This window comes from Drosophila pseudoobscura, chromosome 4 (genome assembly GCF_009870125.1).
Source record: "Drosophila pseudoobscura strain MV-25-SWS-2005 chromosome 4, UCI_Dpse_MV25, whole genome shotgun sequence".
Classification (NCBI taxonomy): domain Eukaryota; kingdom Metazoa; phylum Arthropoda; class Insecta; order Diptera; family Drosophilidae; genus Drosophila; species Drosophila pseudoobscura.
The window spans coordinates 6,433,033-6,458,321 of record NC_046681.1 but is presented as its reverse complement, the minus strand read 5'-3'; the positions used below and the strand labels follow the sequence as shown (position 1 = coordinate 6,458,321).

General features: G+C 40.0%; 5 protein-coding genes across 16 annotated transcripts; 2 read left to right on the top strand and 3 right to left on the bottom strand.

Annotated features, from left to right (window-relative positions):
* Nucleotides 1-579: 579 nt before the first annotated feature.
* Nucleotides 580-4,823, top strand: LOC4816474 (beta-1,4-glucuronyltransferase 1-like). Of its 5 annotated transcripts, none has more exons than XM_033380711.1 (5): nt 588-731; nt 2,072-2,387; nt 2,475-2,982; nt 3,461-4,235; nt 4,518-4,823. In XM_033380711.1, exons 3-5 carry the CDS (start codon nt 2,543-2,545, stop codon nt 4,716-4,718), a joined length of 1,416 nt encoding a protein of 471 aa, XP_033236602.1. In that variant the 5' UTR covers nt 588-731; nt 2,072-2,387; nt 2,475-2,542; the 3' UTR covers nt 4,719-4,823. The 5 variants fall into 5 exon arrangements, with proteins under 5 accessions (XP_033236603.1, XP_033236602.1, XP_001356075.2 ...); XM_015181200.2 differs by lacking the exon at nt 588-731 and adding an exon at nt 1,459-1,539 and having other exon boundaries at nt 2,072-2,383; XM_015181199.2 differs by lacking the exon at nt 588-731 and adding an exon at nt 1,459-1,539.
* On the bottom strand, nt 4,807-6,419 carry LOC26533252 (beta-1,4-glucuronyltransferase 1-like). The gene is made up of 5 exons (XM_015181201.2): nt 6,102-6,419; nt 5,608-6,051; nt 5,256-5,547; nt 5,002-5,177; nt 4,807-4,941 (listed from the first exon to the last, which is right to left on the bottom strand). Exons 1-5 carry the CDS (start codon nt 6,371-6,373, stop codon nt 4,854-4,856), a joined length of 1,272 nt encoding a protein of 423 aa, XP_015036687.2. The 5' UTR covers nt 6,374-6,419; the 3' UTR covers nt 4,807-4,853.
* Nucleotides 6,420-6,873: 454 nt separating this feature from the next.
* On the bottom strand, nt 6,874-8,286 carry LOC6902584 (uncharacterized). Its single transcript, XM_015181202.2, has 5 exons — nt 8,044-8,286; nt 7,839-7,977; nt 7,698-7,783; nt 7,488-7,641; nt 6,874-7,423 (listed from the first exon to the last, which is right to left on the bottom strand). Exons 1-5 carry the CDS (start codon nt 8,116-8,118, stop codon nt 7,011-7,013), a joined length of 867 nt encoding a protein of 288 aa, XP_015036688.2. The 5' UTR covers nt 8,119-8,286; the 3' UTR covers nt 6,874-7,010.
* Nucleotides 8,287-8,367: 81 nt separating this feature from the next.
* On the top strand, nt 8,368-9,729 carry LOC4816757 (uncharacterized). Its single transcript, XM_001356040.4, has 5 exons — nt 8,368-8,497; nt 8,551-8,689; nt 8,761-8,846; nt 8,916-9,069; nt 9,128-9,729. Exons 1-5 carry the CDS (start codon nt 8,423-8,425, stop codon nt 9,592-9,594), a joined length of 921 nt encoding a protein of 306 aa, XP_001356076.4. The 5' UTR covers nt 8,368-8,422; the 3' UTR covers nt 9,595-9,729.
* Nucleotides 9,730-12,916: 3,187 nt separating this feature from the next.
* LOC4816417 (cyclin-dependent kinase-like 1) lies at nt 12,917-24,815 on the bottom strand. 8 transcript variants are annotated; one of them, XM_033380408.1, is made up of 6 exons: nt 15,535-16,544; nt 15,418-15,455; nt 14,367-14,577; nt 14,071-14,257; nt 13,143-14,015; nt 12,917-13,084 (listed from the first exon to the last, which is right to left on the bottom strand). In XM_033380408.1, exons 3-6 carry the CDS (start codon nt 14,474-14,476, stop codon nt 12,947-12,949), a joined length of 1,308 nt encoding a protein of 435 aa, XP_033236299.1. In that variant the 5' UTR covers nt 14,477-14,577; nt 15,418-15,455; nt 15,535-16,544; the 3' UTR covers nt 12,917-12,946. The 8 variants fall into 8 exon arrangements, with proteins under 8 accessions (XP_033236299.1, XP_033236300.1, XP_033236298.1 ...); XM_033380409.1 differs by having other exon boundaries at nt 14,367-14,436; nt 14,498-14,577; nt 15,418-16,541; XM_033380407.1 differs by lacking the exons at nt 15,418-15,455; nt 15,535-16,544 and adding an exon at nt 17,436-17,675.
* Nucleotides 24,816-25,289: the final 474 nt, after the last annotated feature.

Below are 25,289 nucleotides of genomic sequence, written 5' to 3'. Positions count from 1 at the left end.
TTAGTTGTACACTATTCTTAGTCCCCTTTTAAGACTATGTTTAAGGAAAACCCACAAAACAAAAGAGAAATTATAAATTTGCTTTTAAAATAATCAATTTTGAAGAAGCGGAACAATCTAAGCCACTTTCTATTCTTTGGGATTGATAATGGATGGTTAATACCATATCTAAGGTATCAGTCTATATTTATTGGGAGCTGCAGTGATAGGACCATCAGGTATGCATCACCAAAGGCAGTAGCCATAGGCCATACAAATAACCCCAAAAAAAAGGACAGCGAATCATTTGCAGTGTTCAGTTATTAATTCCTGACAACCGATATGTTGTGAAAGTATTTTGGAATGTTATCTATTGATTACTCTTGATAAAAGTAAATTGAAACATATAAAATTATATGCCACACTGCCATATCTGCCACATCCGCCACACTGCCACATCTTCCGCCGATTAGATGGTTCTCTTACCGTACGATTAGAGCCGAACAAGTGTACGCTGATTATTGGTGCATATAGATTCGATCGGGTAGTTCTTTCACCTTCGTTTGGGTATCGTTTCTTTCGATTTGAGTTTCAGTTTCATTCCATAGCTCCACATCAAAGGGTGGTGGAGGCTCGTTTCTCGTTTTTCGGTCGTTGGTGGACCATATGGGCCTTGTCTTTCAACACAATCTAGTGATATACAGCGGTCATAGAATCGCTCATACGTTGAGTCATCAAACGATTGCTCTCTGGTAATTCCAAATATTTAAAATTCACTTATCGGTTTCGCTTTCGAGTGTTTGAAACAGAAGAGCCTACGTCTTGGGTTAATTTGTTCAATGATTTCTAAGAAAAAGCGATAAGATTAAAGTGGAAGTTGTCGCAAAGAATACAATTTATAGATCATTTAGTGATATTTATTTATTTATGGCCCCGGCAAGCCTCGGACAATGGATTTTTAATTGTGAATTGTGTCTTAAAGTACGATAAATATTTTCAGAAAAGAGATCCATAAAGAAAAACAAATATGGAATAAATTAAAGGTTGTGGAAATCTATCAACAGGTGGCTTATTATAGACTTCATAGACTTCATGGATACGCTTCTGAAGTAGTCATAAAAAATATCAAACGCACATGTTGAATGCAGTAGAACTACGATTTTTGATTGCTTTATCAATACAGAAGTCACTTCAAGTCATTCCGTTAGGAAATGACTCTTCAAACCCATTCGATTATTGCTAATACTTAGATGGCTGGTTAACATTTACGACTTTTTCTTATTGGTATTTCATACGGGAACTTGAGATTGTAAAGATATGGTATGGAAGGAAATAGGAACAGGTATCAGAAGACTGGGACTGAGGGGCCTGCAAGGTATATGAGAAATACTAAGTTTCCTACAACTCGGAGAAATACTTATATATTCTGCTTGGAAATCAAATATGCAATGAAATATCCGTCCATTCTACCTTATTTTCATGTCGGTGTCATGTAAGCACTTAGAGTTTCATAATTTATAAATTTTTATACATAAATGTTTTTCTGTTGGCATGATGCTGGTAAGTCCATGATCTTACGACTATTCCAGAAGATTAAGTGCGATGCCAAGCCATACTGCAGGAGATCTATATTAAAGAAGACGTTTTCGAAGTCATAAAGGGAATGTTTGATGGAGCGTCAACCTCAGAGAGTATTGTCTGTTTTTAGATATCTATTATGTTCCATCCAGAGGGATGGTTCGGTAAATAGAATCGGTATAAATCACTTGTATATTTTATGTATAATCGCGGCAAACCCTTTTGGGCGGGGACATGTTATTGATACTGCAGATATCACACCCCTTATTACAATGGTCCAATTTATGTGGCATTATTTGATTTATTTTTCGATAGTTTTTCGAAAAGATCTTAGAAGAAGCCGCAAAATGGGGAATAGTTTATCGTATAATTACATTACACCCATACTTATTTTTTATAGTATTTTAAGAAGATTTATAGCATTTTGTGTAATATTATTCATAGAAGATTCATAGAGCGCTCTTGAAGACAATGTTCAAGATAGTTTTTAAAGTATTTTTATAACTTTTTGTAGTACCCAGTATTTGTGGAGCAACCATCGACCGGCTTGATCAAGACTGGCATCATTTCCAATCAAAAAAGCTAAATATAATATAATATAAATACAGTCGTTCTATCTATGAAAACGTGCACATATCATGTTCCCTTTTAATCTTTTGTAAGGGTACGAGAACAGAGCCGAATCCATAATAATTAGCACCATCGATAGCATAATAATGGCACATAAAGGCATAAATTAGGAACCGAACGAGCACGACCTTTGGCTTCGATTTCGTCGGCCCGCACGTATTGGGAGTACTTTTTCCATCAAAGGGTTGTGTATTGTGTGGGTAATGAGAGCCCGCCGCGCTTTGTGGCCTTATCAAACGCGGAGTATGTCAGTTTATTTGTATACTTTTTCTCATTTTTGTTTATAGCTCGAAGCGCCATAAATTAAGGAACGCCTGAGGGCCCCGCCGCAAACTCGGAACGAAAGCGCAGCGCAATGGCCAAATTCCACCGCGTGTGGTCCATTCTCCTTCTTCTCACTGTGGCCCTGGTGCTCGTTTGGCGGAACTTGCAACAGGCTCAGCGTCTGGCACAGCCACAGATATCCAGCAGGAGCAGCAGCAGCAGATCGTCCTTTTCCATATATAATCAACCCAACGAATCTTTGTACACCACCGAGCGATACTACGAGGATTATCCGCAAATAGAACATCCTCCCATCCCTCCTCTGACACCGCGCGGGCAAATCCTGCAGCAATTATTGAAATGCCGCTCACGCAATCTGACATTCGCGAGGCTGCAACATGGGGAATACTGGCTCTTGCAGAATCTGATTATTGGCCGCAAGAGTCGTCTGATGCGATGTACGGAGTCTATAACCTACACCACGAATGGGGATTATAAATTCTTTGATAATCTGGAAATGGTGGCCGAACGGTAAGTGTTGAGGCATTTGAAAATTTCATTATCAGTAGAGCCCATGAAATTTTCTGATATCTGTATGGAGATATATACCAAATATACGATGGTAATGTTTTCTGATATGAATATATACCATATATTTGATGTGTTTTGGGGGAGGTTCAATGCCGATGACAGTGATATGATAGTTCTTATAGCTGTTTTTTCTCGGAAGAGTAACGGATAGTAGAAGTAGAAAAACCGAAAATTTTAAAGCTACCATTATATTCAATATGCAGAATCATAAATTATGATACAAACTAGTAGTTTCTCAAAAAATATTTCAATCGGATTATTATTATAGACAGAATGAAGAAAAAAGACATTTGTGCCTCGAAAAAACCGTTTTAAATGGTACTAAAATCAAGTGTAAATCCGTCGGACTACTGTTATTCTATTTCCATTTCAATACCCAACACTTACATCTAAAAACAACCTTTACTTTCGTCCATAGTTGGCGCGCCCCCATTAGCTTTGCCATCCACGCCCCTGGCTATGATCTAAACACCACACTGGACTCGATTCAATATGTGAAAAACTGTCTACCGGGCAGCGAATACATCAATGACTATGTGACATTTCATGTATATTTCTCCAATTTGCATATGCCCGAATATGTGCCGTACGACGAGGCAGCTGTGCTGGAGAGGCCCTACTTTTGTGAGCTGAAGAATGGTACCAAAGCGCCGCCGCCATGGACTTTGATACCCCGGGAGGCCATGTACAAGATGTCAGCAAATCTAACATATCCGATTAATGTCGGTAGGAATATAGCACGACAGGCGGCCACAACGTACTTCATCTTCGCCTGCGACATCGAACTGTATCCGAGTTTGGGATTTGTGGAGCAGTTTCTCGACATGGTTGCCGCCAATCATAGCATTCTGGCACTGGACCCCCAGAAGCCACGAAGGGTCTATCCTTTGCCCGTTTTTGAGATCGAGTCGGGCGCCCCTATTCCCAATGACAAGGCGGAACTGTTGGCCCTCTACCGCGATGGTAGGGCTCAACCTTTCCACATGAAGATGTGTTTTTCTTGTCACACAGTACCCGGACAGCAGGATTGGTTAAATCGGGCGCCCAGTGTCACGGATGAGCTCCGGGTGTGGAGCGTATCATTGCGGGAGAAGGATTTTAAGTACTGGGAGCCTTTCTATGTGAGCGACAATCAGGAGCCAATGTTCGATGAGCGAGTGACGTGGGAGGGACAATCGAACAAACGTATACAGGTAATTAATGAAATATGGGTAATTAAAAATATTCGATAACATTTCGATAATCAATGGCCATTTATCGATGAATATCTAAAGCGAATAGTTAAGGAATCCATAATTCATTGATAAGTAGTATCGATAAATAGTCCTTGAATTCGATTTTAATATAAATAGTCGAATAAATAGTCGAAAGCGAGTCGATAGAGTACCAAAAATTGATTCATAAATAGTCAAACACTATTTAAAAATATTCATAAAAATATTTATCATCTCTCCCGCTCTCGTTATCTCTTATAGAACTATGCCATGTGCCTCTTGGGCTACGAATACCATGTCCTACATCCCGCCTACCTCGTCCATAGCCCTGGCATCAAGAAGAACGCAAGCTCGAAATCATCTCGCAGGACATTCGCCAGAGAAATGACAAGATTCATTAAGAAAAAGGTCGAGCCAGAGTACCAAGTGTTGTATGGCAGAAAAAATGCCTGCGTCACGTGACACAAACACCAGAATTTCGTTTCAGAAAGTGATATTCTCCATTTACTTGCTAAGTGTTTTATATTAAAATTTGTCATATGTAAATATCGAGAACATAAGATCTTTTGTTATTTACAACTATAATATATTTAAGCATTAATCCATTCGAAATTTGAATATCAGAAAATAGCGCGAGGTACGCGATCGAGTGTACCAGACCTGTGCAAAATCCTTGGGAACTAAACTGTAATTAAAAGGTCGATATGCTTTAAGGAGGGCTTAAAGGTAATGCTATTTTACATACTTTATCACTCGGCTGTAGAACAAATGCCAGATATGCCACATTCTCGAGAATATGGTTTGGCTTACACTTATATGATCCTTGGGCTTCAAGTTCTGCCAGCTGTCAAAAGTGCGCCGTATGAGAAAGGCACCATCCAGGATAATGAAAGTGTAATCCAAGTCAATCATTACCTGGCCCTGGGGAAGATAGGGGATAGGGAGATAGAAGAAATGTATTCTTTCGACTAGGGGGAAATTTAGCGAATGTACTTTTACCTTTAAATTAGCGCCATGTTCATAAATGGATTCCATTTTATTGCCCTCATCGTATAAGGGTTCCAATTCATTGATGCTCACATAGGCCACGCACGCGTCCATTTTTTTCGAACGACTAAAGATGTAGAGCTCTTCTCCGGCAGTCTGAGTGCTCAACCATTTCATCTGCACATCGATATTATCGTATACGGGACTGATAATATTGAAATCCCTTAAAATCATAATCAATTGAAATTTATTCTGCGCCAAAGGCGCCTCCAACACATGAGGGAATGTCAGCAAACAGAAGACCCTAAAAAGGAAAACTATTTGAGGAAGGACAGGGGATGACTTTAAGGGGAATCAAACCTACGTGGTGTAGGGCTGTGATATGTCTGCATAGCGCCAGACATCATGAATTAACATGAATTTCAAAAACTTTACAGGAAAATCATATGTCGGTAGCAGTTGAATATCCATTGATAAAACATAATACGTTAGGACATTGAGACGGGCCACATTCCGCATAAGATTCATGGGATATTGAAGCTTCTTTCGATACCAATAGGTAAGCTCCTGAGTCGCATTTAGATAAATCGGTGGCTTATTACACATAAGAGGTTCCGCTGTGACCCCCATGCTGCCACGCCGAAAATTCAGAGGCATGTGATCCTGGTGCCACACCAAATGTATGCTGACAAAGCGACGCATCAGGACACTCAAGTGCAGGCAGGTATTGATGTAGGCCAAGCCCTTGATGGTCTTATCCAGATCGTCGTCGTTGGCGTAGATCGTGAGGCTAATGGGCGCCTTCCACCTGAACAGAAGATACTTTTGAGTGGGGGAATGTTCTCAGGACTCTCTCACCTGATCAGCAACGTTGGCAACAGCTGCAGATCCACATAGGTGGCATGAGTGGCAAGAGTAACACTTTCATTGGCAACCAAATTTTCGCCCGCCAGTATATAATTATGCCACACCCAGTAGTCCCCATGCTGTCGCACATTCCCGGGATTGGGCTTCGTGGAAGAGCTGCCTTGCTCGAAATCGGTTTGAATACTTTGGAACAACAGCTTCAAGAAGTAGCCAATGAGGCCTAAAGTGAGTATCAAAAGGATTTTTGCAAAATACGGAGACATTTTTCTTTGGATCTTTTTGACAAGAAATACACATTAATACAGGTTATCAAAAGGCTACTATTTTTAATACATTTATTTCAGTAATTGTTGGATTAATTGTATACAAAATGGGCAGCCCTGAACGGACAGCATGGATAACAGAAGAAGTCCTTCCAGGAAGAGGATGCACGTCACTGATGTCATTCGAATTCTTGGACCCTCTCAGCAACGTTGGCAGCAGCTTATGGTCCACATTTGCGGCATGAGTGGAACAACAGCTAATCAGTATCTAAAGAATTTTGGCTAAAAGGAGACATTTATACAGGGCACCAAAGGCTACTGTTTTCTATAAATTTATTTCAAGTGACTTTCCTGTACCAATAGTAAAAAAAATCGATATATGATCGATATGGAGTCTATAAGAAAGGGATAACTAAATGAATCGATTTATAATTGAAATGGAACCAATTGATCGGCATTAAATTTAAAAAATTGAAACAAACTGTTCCACACCTAAATATTTTCTAATCTTTCTTAGCCCCTAACACCAAAAGATCTTAAAATAATCGATCGGAAATCGGTCTAAAATCGAAAAATCGATCAATTGATTTCAAAGTACATATCCTTCTCCTTGGGGCATTACAGACGACAAGCCCTTTTAAATATGTCTACCAAGCCGATGAAAAGTGCTGGAAGTCACTAGTTCTTTATCTTTGTACAAAAATCGTTCACCATTGACAGCATTTCGCAGCAAAACATTCGACAAGAGCTCCTGCCTTTGAAAAATCTCCGAAGAATCTATATTCGTATCGATTGAAGAACCTTCCATATCCTGCCACCATTTCTGTGGTTGCAAGTGCCACAATTTTTGACCAACTTTGGGCATTACATAGATTATAATTGGTGGCTGCTGCAGTGGATTTTCAACTGTGGATTTTTGAGGTATTTCCTCTTTATATAGAATGGGATTGAGGGGATCCGTGCCATAAAGACGTTGATATTTTTCGCTATTCACCAGAACCATAATCTGTATAAAGGCAATCAATGCCAAGGTGTCATAGGCCACAAGCACTGAAAAATTAATGTATATATATCAGAATATGGTAAGTATATGTCCTATATATATGGGACATACTTGCATAGAATGTGAGAGTCAGTGTTAGCAATATCAGGGTCCCTAAGGGCACTATATGTCGTGCAATTCGAAGGGAAATCACCGATATCCCAACTATTTGAACGGTGTACAGGAACTCGAAGATACACAAAGGCATAACATGGTATTTCTTGAGCTAGGGAAGGAAAGGAAAAATGATGAATAAGTTGAGGAATGATGGAACAACATTACCCTATAAGCACCAAAGGCTCCAAGAATACAAGATAGAATATGACAAAAGCTGTAGAGTTGGGTAACCATCATTATTTCCCTGGGATCTGCAGAAGAAATGGGAAGAGCTTAAGGAGGTATTTTCATTTGATTTCCACTTACATTTCTCCACCCAATTGATGGATTCTTTAACAATAAAACTCGTTCGATAATTTACATCATTTTCAAATATACGAATCACCGAAAACATGAAAGCTGTGCCATTGTCAAAGATCACATACATAATGATGATGCTTTTGCACTAAAAATAGAGCAGAAATATATAGAAATTTTACATATTTAAAGCTCCTTTAAGTCTCAAATTTACCATGGCAAAAAAGCATATAACGAGGATACCCAAACGCACTGAAGCGCAAAAGAAATAGGTCGTCATGAGGACCATGTTGGCTCAAAACTATCTTTATTTTCTCCGACATATTGGGGCCTCTATTCGCCATGAGCTCCAGCCAACGAATGATAAATGCTGGCTGTATTTTATAAGCCATAAACTCCATTTACCATATGGCATTCCAGATTGGGATCTCTTGAACATGGTTTTGTCATTTGTTGAGGTAATTGCTTCACCTTTTGTTCTGGCTTTTGGGGGAAGGACAGGACTGGCGCAGTATTTGCTTTGCTGTCGTGGAAATTGGTTAATTTTCCGCTTGATTTATGTTCGAACATTACAGAATAATAGTTGATTCAATATGTTATTTATGGAATCCTATATGTGCTATTGCTCAGTGCGATTGGGTGTCATCATTGTGGCTATTCTAACGATTGTAAGTCCTCTAGACGGGGTCTTTCTTTGGTTTAATAATTAATTTCCTTTCAGATCCGCTGCATGGCCTTGAGCATTGTACTGTTTCTGATGGGTGTGAAATGTTTTGACCCTTTAATCGATTTATTTGAACACGATTCGGACTACAAGGATCGAAAGTCAATTCGAAAATTAATCAATTGGATAGAAAATTGCAAGTATTTATTTTACAGATTTTTTTGGGCATCCACTTTTAAATATACTCCATGTATTTTCCTTCTCTAGCTCCTGAAAATTGCCTAGTTTCATTGCAGGTGTTGCTTTATGCACATACTGCGGCTGCCATTTTGAGTATTTGGGGTTCCTTAAAGGTATTACACGTACATATGTAACTAAAAAAGTTCCTTCTTCAAGAGAAAATTATCTCTTCCTTTCCTTAGTTACAAAAATGGCTGGTGCTTCCCTTGGCCTTTTTTGAGCTAATGTACTTTCTTCAGTTTACCATTCAGCACATTATTCTAATGATAATGCTGAAAAAACAAATCAATTTGGGTTTGCTGATTATACTTACCCTTATAGGTAGTTTCTATATACGTAAGTACCCTCCTTTGAGGACGAAAACCATCCACTAAAACCCATTTTTTCTTGCCAGTTTTTGTGGGCTACAACGCCATCACCTGTGTGGCCATGTTCCAAGTCATTTCCCTGGTGCGCAGCCCCTGCTATCGAGAGCTCTATGGCGATGACCCCTTCCATCCGCTTGCCACGAAGTCCCATCCCCACAAGGACTCGTCGGTGCAACAGCTCAGGGTGCTCAAAATGGACAACGACAACGACATGGACATTGATGAGCAGAAGCGTTTGTCCAAGCTGGGCCTGTGGCCGCGTCGGTATCCACAGGTGGTATCCGTAATTCCTGTGCAGGCGCCATATCCCGCGCTCAAATGGTGGCAACTCCAGGCCATGGACACCGGACAGGATAAGCTGCAGCTGGACTCGTCGGCCGTCTATCGCAACTGGCAGCAGGGGGAGCTCCTGAACGGCGTGGGCGGCGAGGTGCAGCGAAAGAATGCGCTGAATCGTCGCTATGCCGAAAGTCAAATGCATCGATGGTACTAGGAAACGGTGGATCTTTAATAGACCACACTCTCGTTGTGGTGCCTTTAAAAGATTGGTGAATCCTTTATCAACTTATTCAATAAAACCATCGATTGCTCTTTTGTGCACTTAACAATCGTGGGACGAGCTCCTCTACATTATCCTTGGCTTTCCACTCCCAAAACTTTTACGATTTCTGGTTTCGTCGGACTTTTTTTTTTTAGCATAAACGACACTACAGATTATGCAACTGTCTGGGAAGGACACTTTGCATATCCTGCGACGACCAGGAAGTGGGCAGGTGGGGGGTGTGGGGTGTGGGGTGTGGAGGATGCTTCAATGGTTGGGATTCGACTTACAAATGCTTTTTGCCATTTTACATTCAACCAACAAAATGCACAGCAGCCATGGAAAGAAGAAAGAGAAAGCAGCAGAGAAACAGAGAGAGATAGCATCAAGGAAGAAGAAGGAGAACGAGCAGGAAAGAGAGAGTGAAGTAGAGAGGGAATGCCATAAGAAATGGCCGTTGGACCATTGTGTTTGATGCAACAAAAAAACGACAAACAAAAAATCAAAGTGTCTAACAATTGGCGACGGATGCAATGGACCATGAGCCTTCTTTCGGATAAAGCCATGGGGGGATACCAGCGATACACTCAATTTCTCTCTTTCTCTCTCTCTCTCTCTCTTTTTATCTCTCTGTGTGTTCGGCAACAACAAACTCTCTGCCACATGGACACGACTTGTCCTCAGGAGATTTCGTAGCTGTGCTGTGTGCTGACAGTTTTGTTGACTGCTGGTTGTTGTTGTTGTTGTTGTTGGCCCTGTTGCTGGGCACAACTTTTGCTCTAATTTAATTAAAAGTTTTCACTTAAAAAAAAGCAACAACAAGGGCCAAAAAATAAATGACAAGCCCAAGTCAATCAGATTTATGGTCTACTGAGACTTCAAAATTGTGCCACAAAATAATTGCTTCCCTTTTCTATGGAGAATGGAATTATCCAAAAAATTATTTTAAATCAAATAAAAAATTAAAGTTTCTTTCATTCTTTGCGCATTTAAATATTCTCTGCTATTCGTTTTCCTAATCATTTAATGGCATAATCAGGGCATAATCAAGGCAAACATTTTTCAAACGTTTCTTAATTTTTCAGCACACTTCAGGACTTTTCAGGCCATGGAAGGGGACACAAGGACACACGTAAGCCGCTACGTGTCGCTGATTATCTGTCGTGTGCTTAGCACGGGATTAAGTTGCCAAAAAGAAGAAAAAAACGTGCCAAAAGTGACAGAGACAGAGAGAGAAAGAGACAGACAGAATAGGAAAGCACTAGAGGGCGTTGGATTAGTATTTACCAGGAGCGGACTTTGGGAAACCGGTGGTAAATAGAGGATACAAAGAATTTCCACATGCTCCACAAATCAGAAGGTATTTCACTGGCAATAAACAACAAAAACTCGATTCCAAGAAGAGCGCAAACATTTGGTGTATAAATGTAAGGTGAGGCATGGGAGGGAACACTTTCCCAAAAGTCGGTTATTTTTGCACGTACTGAAGAAAAGAAAGAGCGGGAGAGGCACCTACTAATCAAAGTTATGGAACGCCTCACCTTTATTTGTGACACTTGGAATGAGAATGCGTGCACGAAAGCGCTGCAGCTGCGCTCTCTCAGAATTCCTCTTGTTTTACCGAGACAAAATATAAAGAGACCCACTAAGCCGCCAACGCAGGTGGATTATCATTAGCATTAACATAAGCATTAACATTAACATTAACACTTCACTCTCCACTATACCCACAAGCGGCCTCTGCACAGGAAATATTCGCTCACCGTTTATATTTGGAGAGAGAGAGTTGAAGACGGAATGCATGCAAATCAATGAAAGAGCAGTTAGACAGAGTACGAGTATATAGTCGCCAACGCAGGTGGATTAACATTACCATTAGCATTAACATTAACACTAACATTACCTTACACTTCGCTCTCCACCATGACAGGCCTTTGAACGCGATATGTTCGCTCACATTTTACATTTGGAGAGAGGCAGTGGAATACGGAAAGCATGCAAGTCAATGAGAGAGCTGTTAGAGAGAGTACGAGAAGCCGCCAACGCAGGTGGATTAACATTACGATTAGCACTAACATTAACATTAACCTTCGCTCTCCGCCATGCCCACAAGTGGCCTCTGAACACGAAATGTTCGCTCATCTTTTACATTTGATGAGAGAGAGAGTGGAAGACGGAAAGCATGCAAGTTAATGAGAGCAGTTAGACAGAGTACGAGTATAAAGCCGCCCACGCATCTGTACCGCTCTCGCGCTTATTTCCCACGCTCCATAATCAATAAAATGCAGGCGCCAAGTCAGCTGCGCGTTTTCAGGCCGGTAAAAGCCGGGAAAATTCGGAAAATCAAATGGTACAAAGTGTTCCGAAGTTATGTACTGTCCCGGTGCGGGGAAAAATTATGAAAATCAAACGGTTATGAAGCAGATCGTAGAAAGAAATTAGAAAAGTGTGTGAATATCTAGTGCATTAGAGCTACATACATATGGCTGTGTTTTATTTACATATGTATATGGGTGAAATGTGTGAAAATAACAGGAAACAAAAAACAGGAAAATTACAACAATAGAATCGTTAACCCGTTCAAGACACGGAGGGCAAATAATTCGTTCACCTAACTAGTACAAAAAAAATTAGATTACAAAGAAAAATGATCCAAAATCAGGTAGAAAAATTAATTCAAAGGTAAGAGAAAGAATTAAGTGTTTTTGTGATTCTTTATTGGGTATACCTATTTTTATTCTCAGTGTAAATCTGTTATTTCCCCTTCTTGCTCCTTTTCTTTGGTAAATGTGTTCCTTTTTACTGCCGTTTTGGCGCCCCTCCGGACACCTTCAAGTCCGCTCCTGGGCCAGACGATGTGTGACATTTACCTTAAGAGTGGGAGGAGTGAGAGCCAACAAGTGGATGTGCTTCAGGGGGCTGTTTGGCTAGTAGACAACCCATAATATTCCTTTTACACCCACTCGCAAAATAGCTGCAAGGACTTTTAATTCAATGTGCGTGTATGTGCAAGGCTGAAAAGGATTTTTGGGGCCCAAAGCGTAGATGGCAAAGTGATTTAGATATCCACTTGCGACTAAGTTGCAATATTTTGTGAGAACGATAAGGAAATATCTACGAAAGGAGTTGGAATTTCAATGAGAAAGGATTTTCCAGCATTCATTTCTAGGATTTCCATCGGTCCTCTAATTGATTGATCTCTGGGTTTCTTTTACACATTTTACACATTTATTACCAGACATAAAGCATAAAAATACCAAATAAAAGGAGAAATTATTAGACCCGCTCCCTCCCCCCATCCGGTTTATATGGTGGGCAGATGATGCTCTGTGCGATGGAGGAGATTTCCATTCTTGTTCAAGGGCTGCAGCTTCCCGTAATCCTGATGCGGATGATGATGATGCTGGGTGCCGGTCAACAGCGGCAATGAGGTGTTTGAAGTCTGCCAAGAGAAAGGATTGCGTACTAATTGTATCTTTCAGATGCCTTCCATATCTCACCTTTGATTTATCACGAGCCGCTGCAATGGCTGCCGCCTGGCCCGCACCCGTTTGTAGCTGCTGTGCGGCTGTGGCAAGCATGAACTGCTGTGAGGCGAGCTGCTGTTGCCGCACCGTGGCCGCCTCCAGGATATTGATGTGCTCCTGTTCTCGCTGCTTGGCTATGTAGTCGTCGAAGTAGGAATGTTTGATCAACTTTTCGCAGGACCAACGCTTCACCGGATCCTTGTCCAGGCATTTCTTTAGAAAGTCAATGGTCAGGGGATTCTGCAATGATTTGGGCGGCATTTTATCCTCCAGCGGCTCCAGCGTTGGCGGCACCGGCAGCGTTATCCCCTTGAAGTACTCGTTCTGCCCGAAGATCTGTATGTGTCGCGGCAGGAGATCCCCCAGGGTTTTCCGTATCAGATACAGCTGATCCACATCGCTGCGCCCCGGCCACAGAGCCTCCCCTCGCACCAGTTCCGCAAAGAGGCATCCAATGGCCCACACGTCCACGGGTGTGCCATACTGAATGTCGCCCACGAGGAGCTCCGGCGCTCGATACCATCGGGTGGCCACATAGTCTGTGTAGTTCTCCCCAGGACTCAACATTCTGGCAAAGCCAAAGTCGCACAACTTCACCTGTCCCTGGGCCGTCAGCAGAATGTTCTCAGGCTTGATGTCCCTGTGAAGACAGCCCTGCTTGTGGCAATAGGCCACGCCCAGCAGGGTCTGGTAACAGATCTGTTTGGTTAGATGCTCGGGGCAGCCCTGCGGATGGCGTTCGAGCTCGTGGAGGACCGTCAGTTCACAGAACTCAAAGACCAAGTGCAGGCGACGCTTACGACGAAAGACTTCCAGGAGGGAAACCAGATTTGGATGCTTAAGGTTCTGCCAGATAAAAGATATGTACAGACGTCTGTAAAGATCTGTGGGAATCGCCTACCTTCAATAGCCTTATCTCTCTCAATGCAATTTTTCGAATTGCCGGATCGTCTTCGGACTCCACGAATCGCTTGACCGCCACTAGGGCGCCCGTCTCTCGATCCCGACACTTGTAGACAATACCATAGGATCCCTCGCCCAGTCGACTCAACTTCTCATAGCGATCCATCTTGCTGCTACCTTGTGGTCTACAATGGAGAGGGGGATAAATTGAAAACCAAAAGATTATTTCCGATTTCGGGGATTTCCATCGTTCTAACATTCAGATTTTGAGGCTTGAGCGGGTTTTACGTTTACCTTAGACTCAAACATTGACCACGTTTGATGTTTGCACGTCGCATTGCTTTGCATTGGGCACATAAAATGTCTAGAAATTTTGCTGTTTGATACCTCAGACACGAACACATGGAACACACAGAGATACGTACACGAGAGGATATATGGAATGGATTTTTATGGATTACACGATGAATTTTTGTTGCTGTTGTATTTGTTGTTGTTGTTGTGGCTATTTACAAGTTTTTTGTTCCAGAATTATTGCATGATTTTTAGTTTTTGGATGAAATGAACAAAAATAACAAATGAGAAAAAGTTTTAGAATGTTTTAATTTGTTTGTTGCACTTTAAGTGTAATTTTATAGAATATTTTTGGTAGGAAAAGTGCTTGATTTTTGGTCCATGAAAAGTGGGAGTTTAATTTTTGTACTTTTTGGGGATTTATATATTTTTAGGGGTAGTTTTTGTGGATTTATGTATTTATTTTAGAGGTATTTCTCTTCAACGGAATGATCTTGAACGTAAATGTCTGTTAATTTTAAATGATATCTGATATAAGAAATTCTTTTTTAACTTATTTGGGGCTCAAGAAAGCCGCTATCTTTCCCAATTTTTCTATAACTCTATTCCTCTATATTCTAAACTCTATTATCCGTGCATAAAATCAATATATTTACTATCCAAACTTCGAATAGATAGATAGATAGCCAATTAGCTCCCCTCCAACCCCTCCCATTCCGCATTAACACGAAACCAAAATCGATTTTCAACAGAGAATTTTCCTTTCAAAAACTCACTATTACATGGCTTTTTCGAGGAGCTTTTCCCGAGTGATAAGTCCTCCGGTGGTGTGGCAGTTCAATGCCAATCCGTAGAGCGGGAGGTAAGTGAACTTTGTTCGAGGCTTTTCCACACAGAGAGTTTTCCTAACATGTGTGTAGGTCATAAACAGAGTACAGAACATAACATGCAATTAAATATTGAACCGTGCAGGTGCAGAACAAACAGTTACAACGAAACACCGAATAGGGCGGAGAGCAGAAGGAGAGAATGTGGCAAGCAGGTGACTTACCTAGGAACCCATCTGGCTAATATCTGACGAATTTGCCACTAAATTTACAGGTTTGCAAATGAATTGAATTACATTTTGGTTAAATTTTCGAAGCAAAAAAAACTCTACGATACACACCATGCGCCCACAAATAAACTTCAAAGTATCCTTTCGGGCGCTTCAATCAATATGGGGAATTTTTTTCTATCTGCGATAGTTGGACGTTTGTTTTTTATGAGTGACAGCCAACGACTGTCTATCGGTTCCTGGTTGTGGGTCCTGGGTCCTGGCCCTTTCCTTTGCCGCTGGCCAATGTCATAGCAATGCGACCAAAGTTAATACAAGCACAAAAAACCACAACAAAAGCCAAAACCATGCGCACAAAAGTTCCACAAGAAGTTTTCACCCTTCAGCGAAGGACGGGAGGGGTGGCAGCCCCCACAACACCCTACTACACCCATCCCCTATTTGTTGGGTGTTTTTTTTGTTTGTTAACGACAAGCGGAAGGAATTTGAGGCGTAGTTCTTTGCCTTTCTTTTGCATTTCTTTTCCCCCCTTGTTATTTTACCTTCGGGAGGAACGAAGTTTTCTCTAAGGAAAAACTGGGTTTTTCTCGGGCGGTTTTCTTGTAAAGGAAGAACTAGTGCAGCAGTGCACTGGGGTGTCTGTCTGTAGGGTGTGGTTTCATTCATTATTTATTAATGTATAAATGTTCAAGCAAATTATACCATAATTAAGGTTACCTTTTTTCTTGGGTAATACTTTCTTGGGTTCTACTTTCGGAGTGATTCTACTTTTAGAGGGTGCTACGTGGAGTGGTTCTACTCTCAGAGGGAGGGGATCTATGAGGAATGCTTCTACTGTAACAAGGGATTCTACGACCGAATGGACAGTGACTTTGTTGGTCTGTTATTACAGACATATTAGGGATGATTTGTTGCACTTATTACTGGAAATTAAGGATGATTTGTTGCACTTATACTGGAAATTAATGGCGATTATTGTGTAAAGTGCATTTGCTGATTGATGATTGCCGGAAAGCTCCATTTGATTATCTGATTCTGGAGTACTTTTGATAATTCTTCAATTGCTTCATTAATTATGCAAATTGTTGTTCACTTTTGATTGTTGTTGATGAATTGTTGAAGTATTGTTTTTAAGGAGTGAAAGTTGGAACTAGATTAATGATTGGGGATCATAAAGGGGTTTTATGCAGGGACTGCAACTGTTCTACGTTTTTAAATACAACTTGAAGTCTAATATTTCCCAATTTTTATTATTAATTTGTATTACAAAAATGCTTATCTTTAATATTCGTCCTGGAAGGACATGCGATATGTCATATGAAACGTTTTAAATCATAGATCAGGAATATTTGTACATGTTTGGTAATATACACTTGGTTCAAAAAAAGATATATATCTTTTTTTTCATTTAGTAAAAGCTTTGTAAAACGGATATTCAATTTAAGTTTTATTTTTTGTATTTTTAAAATAAAACATTTATTTGTATCTTTTAAAATAAAAATCAGATACAATTCTTACTTTTTATTTTTATTGATATAATAAAAAAAGTGTTGTATCTGATTTTTATAAAAAAAAAAACAAATAGGCGTTATTTTGAATTTTTCATAAAAAATTGTTTATACAAATTCTATGCATTTAATTCTTCGTTCTAAAGTGAAAAGCTTCAAGTGATTGTCTGATATATCTTCCTTTTGGAATTTATCATTAACTAACTCTTTCCCAAAGAATAGAACTGGTTCCAATGATCTTTTTCATATAAATCGTTCCTGCTTTATTCCACAAAAAGGATTTTCATTGAAAGTTTATTCGAAGCAAGAGGTTTTCTTAGCTTCTTCTAAAGTTCTTGCGAATACTAGCTACAGAGTCTCATCACACATACAAACTTAATTTCTATGCCACAAGAACAGCTTTAACCATTTAAAAAAACATTTCATGCACCATTTACGAGCTTTATTTTCTCCTTAAAATAACTCCCAATCACATTTCCCCTTGAAAAAGATTCCATTTCTTACCTCCTCAGAGAAAACAGTTTGGATATCTCAAACATTTTCATTGCTAACGAGAAATACGAGTATCCTTCAAGCACTTTTTCTACGAGTATTTAGTATGTCTTCCTTGGAGCCTTCGGTGAAGAAGACCTTCTCGAAGGAGGAAGCGAAGCGTAGACCTGCGCGAAAAGCGAGTTTCTCTGTTGCAATGACGAGGACACACGATGTGGAAACGTCAAGAGCCGGCAAACAACTGAAGGCAGAAGCCAGTCGGTGTTTTTTGGCTAGAAACCGCTTCGAAATGGAGTTTGGAAAAGGGAAATGGAAGTGTGGCAGTGGCAGTGGCAGTGGGAGTGACACGGCCTGGGCGGCGCATGCAACGGATGGACATTGCATATGGACGATGGCGACTCTGATTTCAAGTTGATTTCCACATTTCTTTTGTTTGTTCTGTACATGTGTCGCGTGTTGCATTATAAATGCATTAAAAAATGCAATATGATATATGGAGGAATATCACGCATACGAAGTGGAGAACATGTCAGATATAAAACAAGAAGGGCTATCTTTGAGGGATGACTCGCTTGATACCCTTGGATGTGTATCAGAAGGGTCTATAGTTTCTGCTTCCAGGGTATCAAAAGTAGCGGCTTTTGTCTTCATCTTTTGACCTTTCTGGATGGCCTGACGGAGTGACCTATCAAGAGACCCCTCCTTATCCAATCAAAAGCCACACCATTCGAGTGGGTTTCTGCCATTTAATTTGCATAATTACAGTGAAGTCTCCTTCGACAACGCCCCCGTCCATTATACTCCAGTCCTTCTCTACTTTTCTCTCGCACTCCTTCTCTCGTCTCTCGTTTTGCCTTTTGTTCTGGCTATTTATACATATATTTGACAGCTTTTGTTTCTCCGTGTAAATACTTTTACATTTCTCTCCAACGCCGCCGCCGGCGCTCTTTTTGTTTTTAATTATCGTACTGTTATTCTTCTCTCTCTCTCCCTCTCTCTCTTGATATTTGTTGTATTTTTGTTGATTGTTGTATTTATTGTTCTATTAAGCGTGATATTTGCATTTCGATTTTTTTGGGGTCAACGGCTGTTCAACTTTCTGACTTTTGGATTGTAGGCGGAACGGCACTATTGTTGTTTGGTGGCGCCTCCTTTCTGTAGTACTATTGATTGCCCCCCGTAGTAATTGTTTGGGGCAGGTAACGGCACTTGGCAGCGTGCAAAATATATAAAAGTTTCTCAAGTGTTGGTGCCGATGTCTGGGAAAATCAAATAAATTATGAAGCAATGGACTTTGATGTTTGTTTTAACGATTTTAAAACAAAGCTCCCTGTTTTATTTGGTTCTGGTTTGGATTTTCGAAGGGTTTTTGTGTGCTTAATTTAAAGTTTACATTGGAAATAATATGCGAATGAAACACTTTCGTTGATTGAGTATTTGTTAGTTTATTTTGGAATTATATATTATACAAGAATTTTGGTTAAAATTGAAACACCAGACGTTCCTTCTTCATTATCTTCTTCTTCACATCTTCTGTTTTTAAAAGAATTAATTAATTAATTTTATATTACTCTTAATCGCTGGCTGCTGTAGTTGCTGCTGCCGGGAGTGCATTAAGCATTAGGGAGAACCACGATGAAATCATACGTTGCGCTCCCGCAACACGCTCTCTTCTCGGGTCTGATTTCGCTTAGTACAACAGCAATTTTCGTTCTTCTCTCTCTCTCACAAAATATGCTGTTCAAGCGCTCTCAGTAGTTCTGGGCGTTAATTAATTACATCATGGATAGAACGAAGATAAAATGTGTCAGCGAACACAACGCAGACGAGAGAACACGATCACTACCTGCGCAAACTGCAAAAAAGGAACCGCAAGAAGAGAATAGAGCTCGGAGGTTGATTGAAAGTTAAATTGAAATAGAATCGCATTTGCCGCAATGCCTGAAGAGAAGGCGCGTCGAAACGCCTTCCCTCCTTCGATCTGACTTTTGCGCTATGGAGGATGTGATGTGAAAACGGAGACCACGAAAATGTAGATAAGGAGACAAGAGAGCTCTGCAGCAACGATCGCTGTAATCGTGATCGTTCGTCCCGTGAGCAGAGCTTAGGGCGTCGCGACGCGTCGTAGGTTATTTCGAGCTTCGTTACTCTCTTCATTGCTCTCCCAGCAGCAACAACACTGCGTTACACCAGGCAGAGACGACTCTCTGGCTAGCTCTCAGGCCACGCGCTCTGTTTTTTCCTTTTTTTTTTTTTGCATATTTTGCAATTGGTTTTTGCTTACAGAAATCGTATAAATTCCATTTCCTTTGTGTACTTTTATCAAAAGTCATTAAATTTGATTGTAATCATTAAAACCAATTTTTTTCTACACCATTTTGAATGATACACATTCCTGAAAACCAAGTACCTTCTAACCGTATCAATTACCTGACCTCTTGGCCTGAAAACTGCCCTTTTGAATCGCAGAGAAAAAGCCATGCGCTCGCATTTCATAAACTGGTCTAAAAACAGCTCGCAAGCATGGCTCCGAAATACAAGCAGTGCAATGAGAAACTTTTCCCTGCTGGGGCAAAAAATAGAAATAAATAAATGCCAGGCAATGAAAAGTTTTACGAGTACGAGAAAAATGGCAAAACGCTGGCATTTTCCAGGCACAAAAACAGATACGAGAGGGGAACGCAGAGGTGTTGAGGATGCAGGGGATGCCTTGGGCATGGGGCATGGGTATTGGTTAGCGGCGTTGTGCTGACGTGGCCTTGTGGCAAAACAAGCGTAAAATGCAATAAATAACAAGCTATTAATGCCAAATGCTTGCACACGCACTAAGCGACCCTTGGCGCTGAGGTAGCATGGGTGTGCGAAAAGCATTGCCTACTTAGAGAGAATACATGGCCCGAAAGGAGCCAAAGGGCCCAGGAGAGGCAGGGGCAGTGGCAGACAGCAGCGTGTGTATGTGGCAAGAGGCATATGCGTGTGCAAACAAAGGCCAAGGCCGCTGCAACACGACCACGACTTAAATGTCATTGGATAAAACTTTATCCTCTCTCTTTTTTTGTAAGATACCCTTTGAAAAGGGGGACCTGGTGATTTGCCGACATCGAGTCGATCCTTTTCTGCTTCGGTATCTTCCTTGACTTTTGGGATGAAACAATTCACAGCACCTTAGTTTTCTTCCACCACTATTTTCATTTTACTATTTTCGAAGGTAAATAGCTCTTGCAGCGCTAATTTTAGTATTATTCTGGTACTTTTCTAGTATATTACAGATGTTTTCTACCATTTTAAGGTATTTCATGGTATTTTTTGAGTATTTTCTGTGCTTTCTTTAGTATTTATTTTTCGAGTAATTTCTCATTACCATATACTGGTATTTTTTAGTATTTAAAAGTATTTTAAATCCAAAATTCAGTATTTTTATATTATTTTTTCTGTTTTTTTCTAGTATTTATCTAAAATTTCTTTTTGCTTTCTTTTTTATTGTATCCTGTTTTCCAAAGTCTTTTAAACGGACGGTTTAAGGTGGAACCTGCTAGAACGTCTCTCACTAACACTCTCTTTACCATGAAATTACTTATCCTTTATCATATAGCTCCACCAGAAATAAAACTGAAAGAAGGGTATTAAAACCCTTGACTTCCATTCCGTATTCACTTTCTGTTATTTCTGTTTTTGCACAATTTTTCACTTTCATTTGGCAGCACTGTTGGCTGCCGCATAAAGTTTGGGGCAAGGCTAATTAGGGCCCATAAAATTTGTAGCTTCGGTTTCATTTTCAGACCCACCTGTACTGCCGGGCCGCATTTAGATCCTCCTCATTGCACACTTGAAGCTTCTGTATGAGGCGGTATAGAAACGATTTTTGGAATGTCTGCTGGAAGTAATAATTCTGAAACATTTCACGGGGCGGCCAGAGGTACGCTCGGCTGCAGGGTTTCCGGTTGACTAAGGCTCTCCCCTGCGGCAGTCTGTTATTTTATTTTATCGATACACGAATTAAATGATTTAAAATGCATCGGAACATACTGAATATTTGATGCCTGAATTGCTGTATTCCTGCCACCAGAGACAGGTGCTGCAAGCAGCACCAGTAGCTTTGATTCTGACGTGTCTGTCGTGATGGCAGCTCGTCTTTCCTTTCATTTCTTTTTCTTTCTTTTTGGGTCAGCAAACAAGCGGCAACGCTGGCGGAGCAAAAGGTGTCTGAGGCCCGACACATGCAAATGAATCCAGGTCCCGACCCCCCATTATGCGAGAAGACTGAGAGTTGGAAAGGAAGGAATGAAGGGAAAACGAAACAGATTCTAGGAAAAAAAAAACGACATTCGCCACATGCAAATATGAGCCTTACAGCAGAAAGGAAAGGAAAAAGAGGAAAAGGTTCCATGGAAAGGCTTTCTCTGCGAATGCGAACGACTGTCAAAATTTGGGCATGGAAAGCACCATACAGAAAAAAAAGTCTGGCAAAAGCAAGAGCTACTGATGGAGAGATTTCTTAAACAGAGTTGAGAAGAGAGGGGGAGAGAGAGAGAGAGCCAGGACGATAGCCAAAAGAAGGTATTATGAAAATAATCTGAAGTGAAAGACGTATAAAAATATCTCGGAATAGCTTTGCTAATATAAACGAATTTTTAGCTATTATTTAAGAATTCTCTGGTATTTTTAGAGTTCATGGTTTTATATCATTATATACAATTTTGCGGTATTTTTTTTTAAATTCTGGTATTTTCCAGATGTTTTATGAATCGGCAATTGTCTAGATTTCCTGGTATTGCACAATATTTTATAGTATTTGGTTACCTTTTCTAAAATTTTCTGGTATTTGTATAAATTTTTTTTTGCAGCTTTCCTGTACTTTTCTAGTATGTTTTCTTTTTTACCCACAAAATTTGTGAAGAATTGATTATTAATCTTCCTCTACATCAGGGTTCTTCTTTCCTATAAAATGGATCGATGTATCTATCCTTCATCTGCCTCTCTACCCACTAATCTATGTTCCGGTACAGTATCTTTTTAGATCTATTTGCTTTTCGTTCTGTTTGACAAATACTTTCTCCCATCCAAACCACATTTCTCTCCCACCCCGAAGCACATTACATGCTACGCCCCAAACCACAATCCATTTCCCCCCCCTTGTAAGCAGGGCGACGGACTGCTTAAAATGATTTCAATCAAACACAAATATTGTCAAGCGCAAATACGTGTACAACTTTGTAGATATTTTTCCATATTTTTCTCGTGCAGCTGCAGTGCAAATGGCGTTGACATGTGCCCAAAGGGGTACTGCCACCCCACTCCCACTCCCAATCCCACTCCGTCTGTCTGTCGTGTCTGTCGAATGTCTGTCCGCCCGGAGAAGCATTAAAAACCGCTAAATCATCCGCTACTGCCACTACCGCTGCCAATAAGTATGCAATATTCCCATTTCGAGCTGCTTGTCGGGGTCCTGTATGGATCCTGTATCCTGCTGCTGGAGGACGGGGAAACCCAAACAAAAAAGTCAAACAAAGCGACGAAGCGCATATCAATGCATTTTGATGTCTGTGTACTAGCTCTTTCCTTTCTTTTTCTTGCATTTCTCTTTGCTTTACTTCCATTTTCCCATTCCCTTTCCCTTTTTCCCCCTGCACATTTTCGTTTGATTGAATTTCAATTTGATTGGAGTTTTTCGCCCGTTCTTTTCCTCTCCCCTTCCTCTATTCCGATGATGGAGTTTTCTGTGTTTGTTGAATAGTTGTCGGGCTTCGGGGGCTTTTCCCTCCAAGTTATCTTTGTTTGAATGCAGCTCATTTTGCTGTCAATTGTGGGCGGCTCGAGGGGAAGGACTTTCATCTATTAAATAATTAGCCTTAAGGTTAATTTAAACACTCATTTTGCACACAACTTCAACGGAACCCTATTCGCATGAATGCCAACACAAAACAAGGTCTCTTTTTGCAACAAAACAATATCAGGGCCAAAAACTTATGAGCTATCAGTCCCACCAATCTTCAAGTTCAAGTTCGGTGGAAAACAAATGCATATTCGAGGGTTTTCTCGAAGGACTTGATGAATATTTCCATCAAGGCAAGGCAATGCGAAACGTACAAAACCTACGAGTTGCTGTTACACGATGCGGGATTTCATTGACGTATGTATTTTCTTATGTATTGTGTCTGTGGTTCCTTTTCAGCAATGAACATTACCGACGGGATTTCCGAAAAATTACGAACCAAACGTGTTCAAATCCATTGTTCCATTCTTTTATGAGTATAGTACTTTTAGGTATATTTTAGGTATTTGATGCATAGTTTAGTATATAAAATTGTAGTATCGTAATTTTTGTAATATTTGCAAAACTTTTTAGTAATTTTTCTTAATATTTGGCGGAATTATTAACCTTAGCGGTATTTTTTAAGTATTAGCATTATTTTTGTATTTTAGTTATTTTTAGTATTTTTTAAAATTATTTGTAGCATTTGCATGAACTGTATTAACTTTAGTATTTTGTACTTTTTAGTCATTTGAATATTTTTCTTGGTATTTGGCAGTATTCTTCGTATTTGCGTTATTTTTTTAATATTGTTTTCAGTATTTTAGTAAAGTGTATTATTTTTAGTACTTGAGGTACTTTTAGTTGTTTTAGTAGTTGGAAGTACTAATAGTATTTTCGATATTTTTTAGTTTTTGCAGTATTTTGTATAATTTATTATTTTATTAATATTATAATTTTTTTATTTTTAGCATTTTGTTTAAAAATATTTTTTGTATTTGCCTGATAAATTTTCCAAGTAATTTTAGCATTTTTATTTAGTATTTTGAAGTATTTTTAGGTTTTGTAAAATTTTTGATTTTTTATAGTAGTTTTAAAAAACCCTGTAGTATTATGAGGATTTAATCAAGTGGCATTTTGTTAGTATTTGTATTAGTATTTGTTTAGTATTCCAAAAAAATATTCAAAAACATTTCGAATGATATTGGAATCAAAATACCAAAATATGCCGCCAAAAAAACACCGTCGGCAGAAAACGTATCGTGTAACAGCACCTCAAACGTTATTTTAATAATTTTTTTAACCGAATTCTGACAAGGAAACTTACCTTCTGGGCAGAAGTGGAAGATGATTACCAAACAGCCAGAGACGTTTCTCTCCAAACCATTTGTCCATAGACAAGCGATCCACTAATTGTTCTTTAAAATTTGTTCAAATTGTTAGGAGTTTTTGTTGGAATTTTGAGCCAATTTTCCAGCATTTCACACGAGTTTGAATTAATTTTTCACACGCGTAATGCGAGACGCGAAAATTACGCGTCCGTTGGCCAAGAAATATTAACAAACTTTGTTTATATGCCAGAGAGCCGTAGCCGTAGCCCCGTAATTGTAGCCCGTATATTTTTTTTACATGCGCCGGCATTGAAAAAAGCCGACAACAGTCACGAGAAGAAGACAATGGCGGGGTTTTCGGGTGAAACGGGGGCAACGGGGGCACTGGGGGTTTGTTGGGGTGTTGGCGACGGTTGACATTGGCAACGGCAGGTCGCCGGCGTTGCAGGGTAGCCGGTAGCCCCCACACGGCGGGAACGGTTTGATTTCTTCTTGTATTTAAGTTTATTAATAGTGTTGTTATATTCTTTGTTTTTGTTGTTGTTGCTCGTTCCGTTGTCAATCCTGTTGTCATTAAAAACAAACAACAAAATTTGTAGAAAAGTTTACGCTTTGATTTCGATTTGGGTTTGGGTTTGGGTTTAGGAATGGGTGTCGAAAAAATTGCGTGAGTTCAGACTTTTGGTAGGTGATTAAATTGGGCGGGGCATACACGTGTGGAGGAGTCTATAGTTAGAATTGATAGCTGGAATCGCTTTTTTGTAGTTAATGTTCAATGGAGGT

Coding starts and splice junctions, on each gene's coding strand:
- LOC4816757 (XM_001356040.4), top strand. CDS start 8,423: ATGTTATTTATGGAATCCTATATGTGCTATTGCTCAGTGCGATTGGGT. Junction 8,847..8,915: donor GTATTTGGGGTTCCTTAAAG/GTATTACACGTA, acceptor TCCTTTCCTTAG/TTACAAAAATGGCTGGTGCT. Junction 9,070..9,127: donor TATAGGTAGTTTCTATATAC/GTAAGTACCCTC, acceptor TTTTCTTGCCAG/TTTTTGTGGGCTACAACGCC.
- LOC4816417 (XM_001356041.4), bottom strand. CDS start 21,321: ATGTTTCAGAATTATTACTTCCAGCAGACATTCCAAAAATCGTTTCTA. Junction 14,258..21,208: donor AATGCGGCCCGGCAGTACAG/GTGGGTCTGAAA, acceptor TCTCCATTGTAG/ACCACAAGGTAGCAGCAAGA. Junction 14,016..14,070: donor GAGAGATAAGGCTATTGAAG/GTAGGCGATTCC, acceptor TTTATCTGGCAG/AACCTTAAGCATCCAAATCT.
- LOC4816474 (XM_033380712.1), top strand. CDS start 2,543: ATGGCCAAATTCCACCGCGTGTGGTCCATTCTCCTTCTTCTCACTGTG. Junction 2,983..3,460: donor CTGGAAATGGTGGCCGAACG/GTAAGTGTTGAG, acceptor TTTCGTCCATAG/TTGGCGCGCCCCCATTAGCT. Junction 4,236..4,517: donor AATCGAACAAACGTATACAG/GTAATTAATGAA, acceptor TATCTCTTATAG/AACTATGCCATGTGCCTCTT.
- LOC6902584 (XM_015181202.2), bottom strand. CDS start 8,118: ATGGTCCTCATGACGACCTATTTCTTTTGCGCTTCAGTGCGTTTGGGT. Junction 7,978..8,043: donor TTATATGCTTTTTTGCCATG/GTAAATTTGAGA, acceptor CTCTATTTTTAG/TGCAAAAGCATCATCATTAT. Junction 7,784..7,838: donor CATCAATTGGGTGGAGAAAT/GTAAGTGGAAAT, acceptor TTTCTTCTGCAG/ATCCCAGGGAAATAATGATG.
- LOC26533252 (XM_015181201.2), bottom strand. CDS start 6,373: ATGTCTCCGTATTTTGCAAAAATCCTTTTGATACTCACTTTAGGCCTC. Junction 6,052..6,101: donor TTGCCAACGTTGCTGATCAG/GTGAGAGAGTCC, acceptor TCTTCTGTTCAG/GTGGAAGGCGCCCATTAGCC. Junction 5,178..5,255: donor AACATGGCGCTAATTTAAAG/GTAAAAGTACAT, acceptor TATCTTCCCCAG/GGCCAGGTAATGATTGACTT.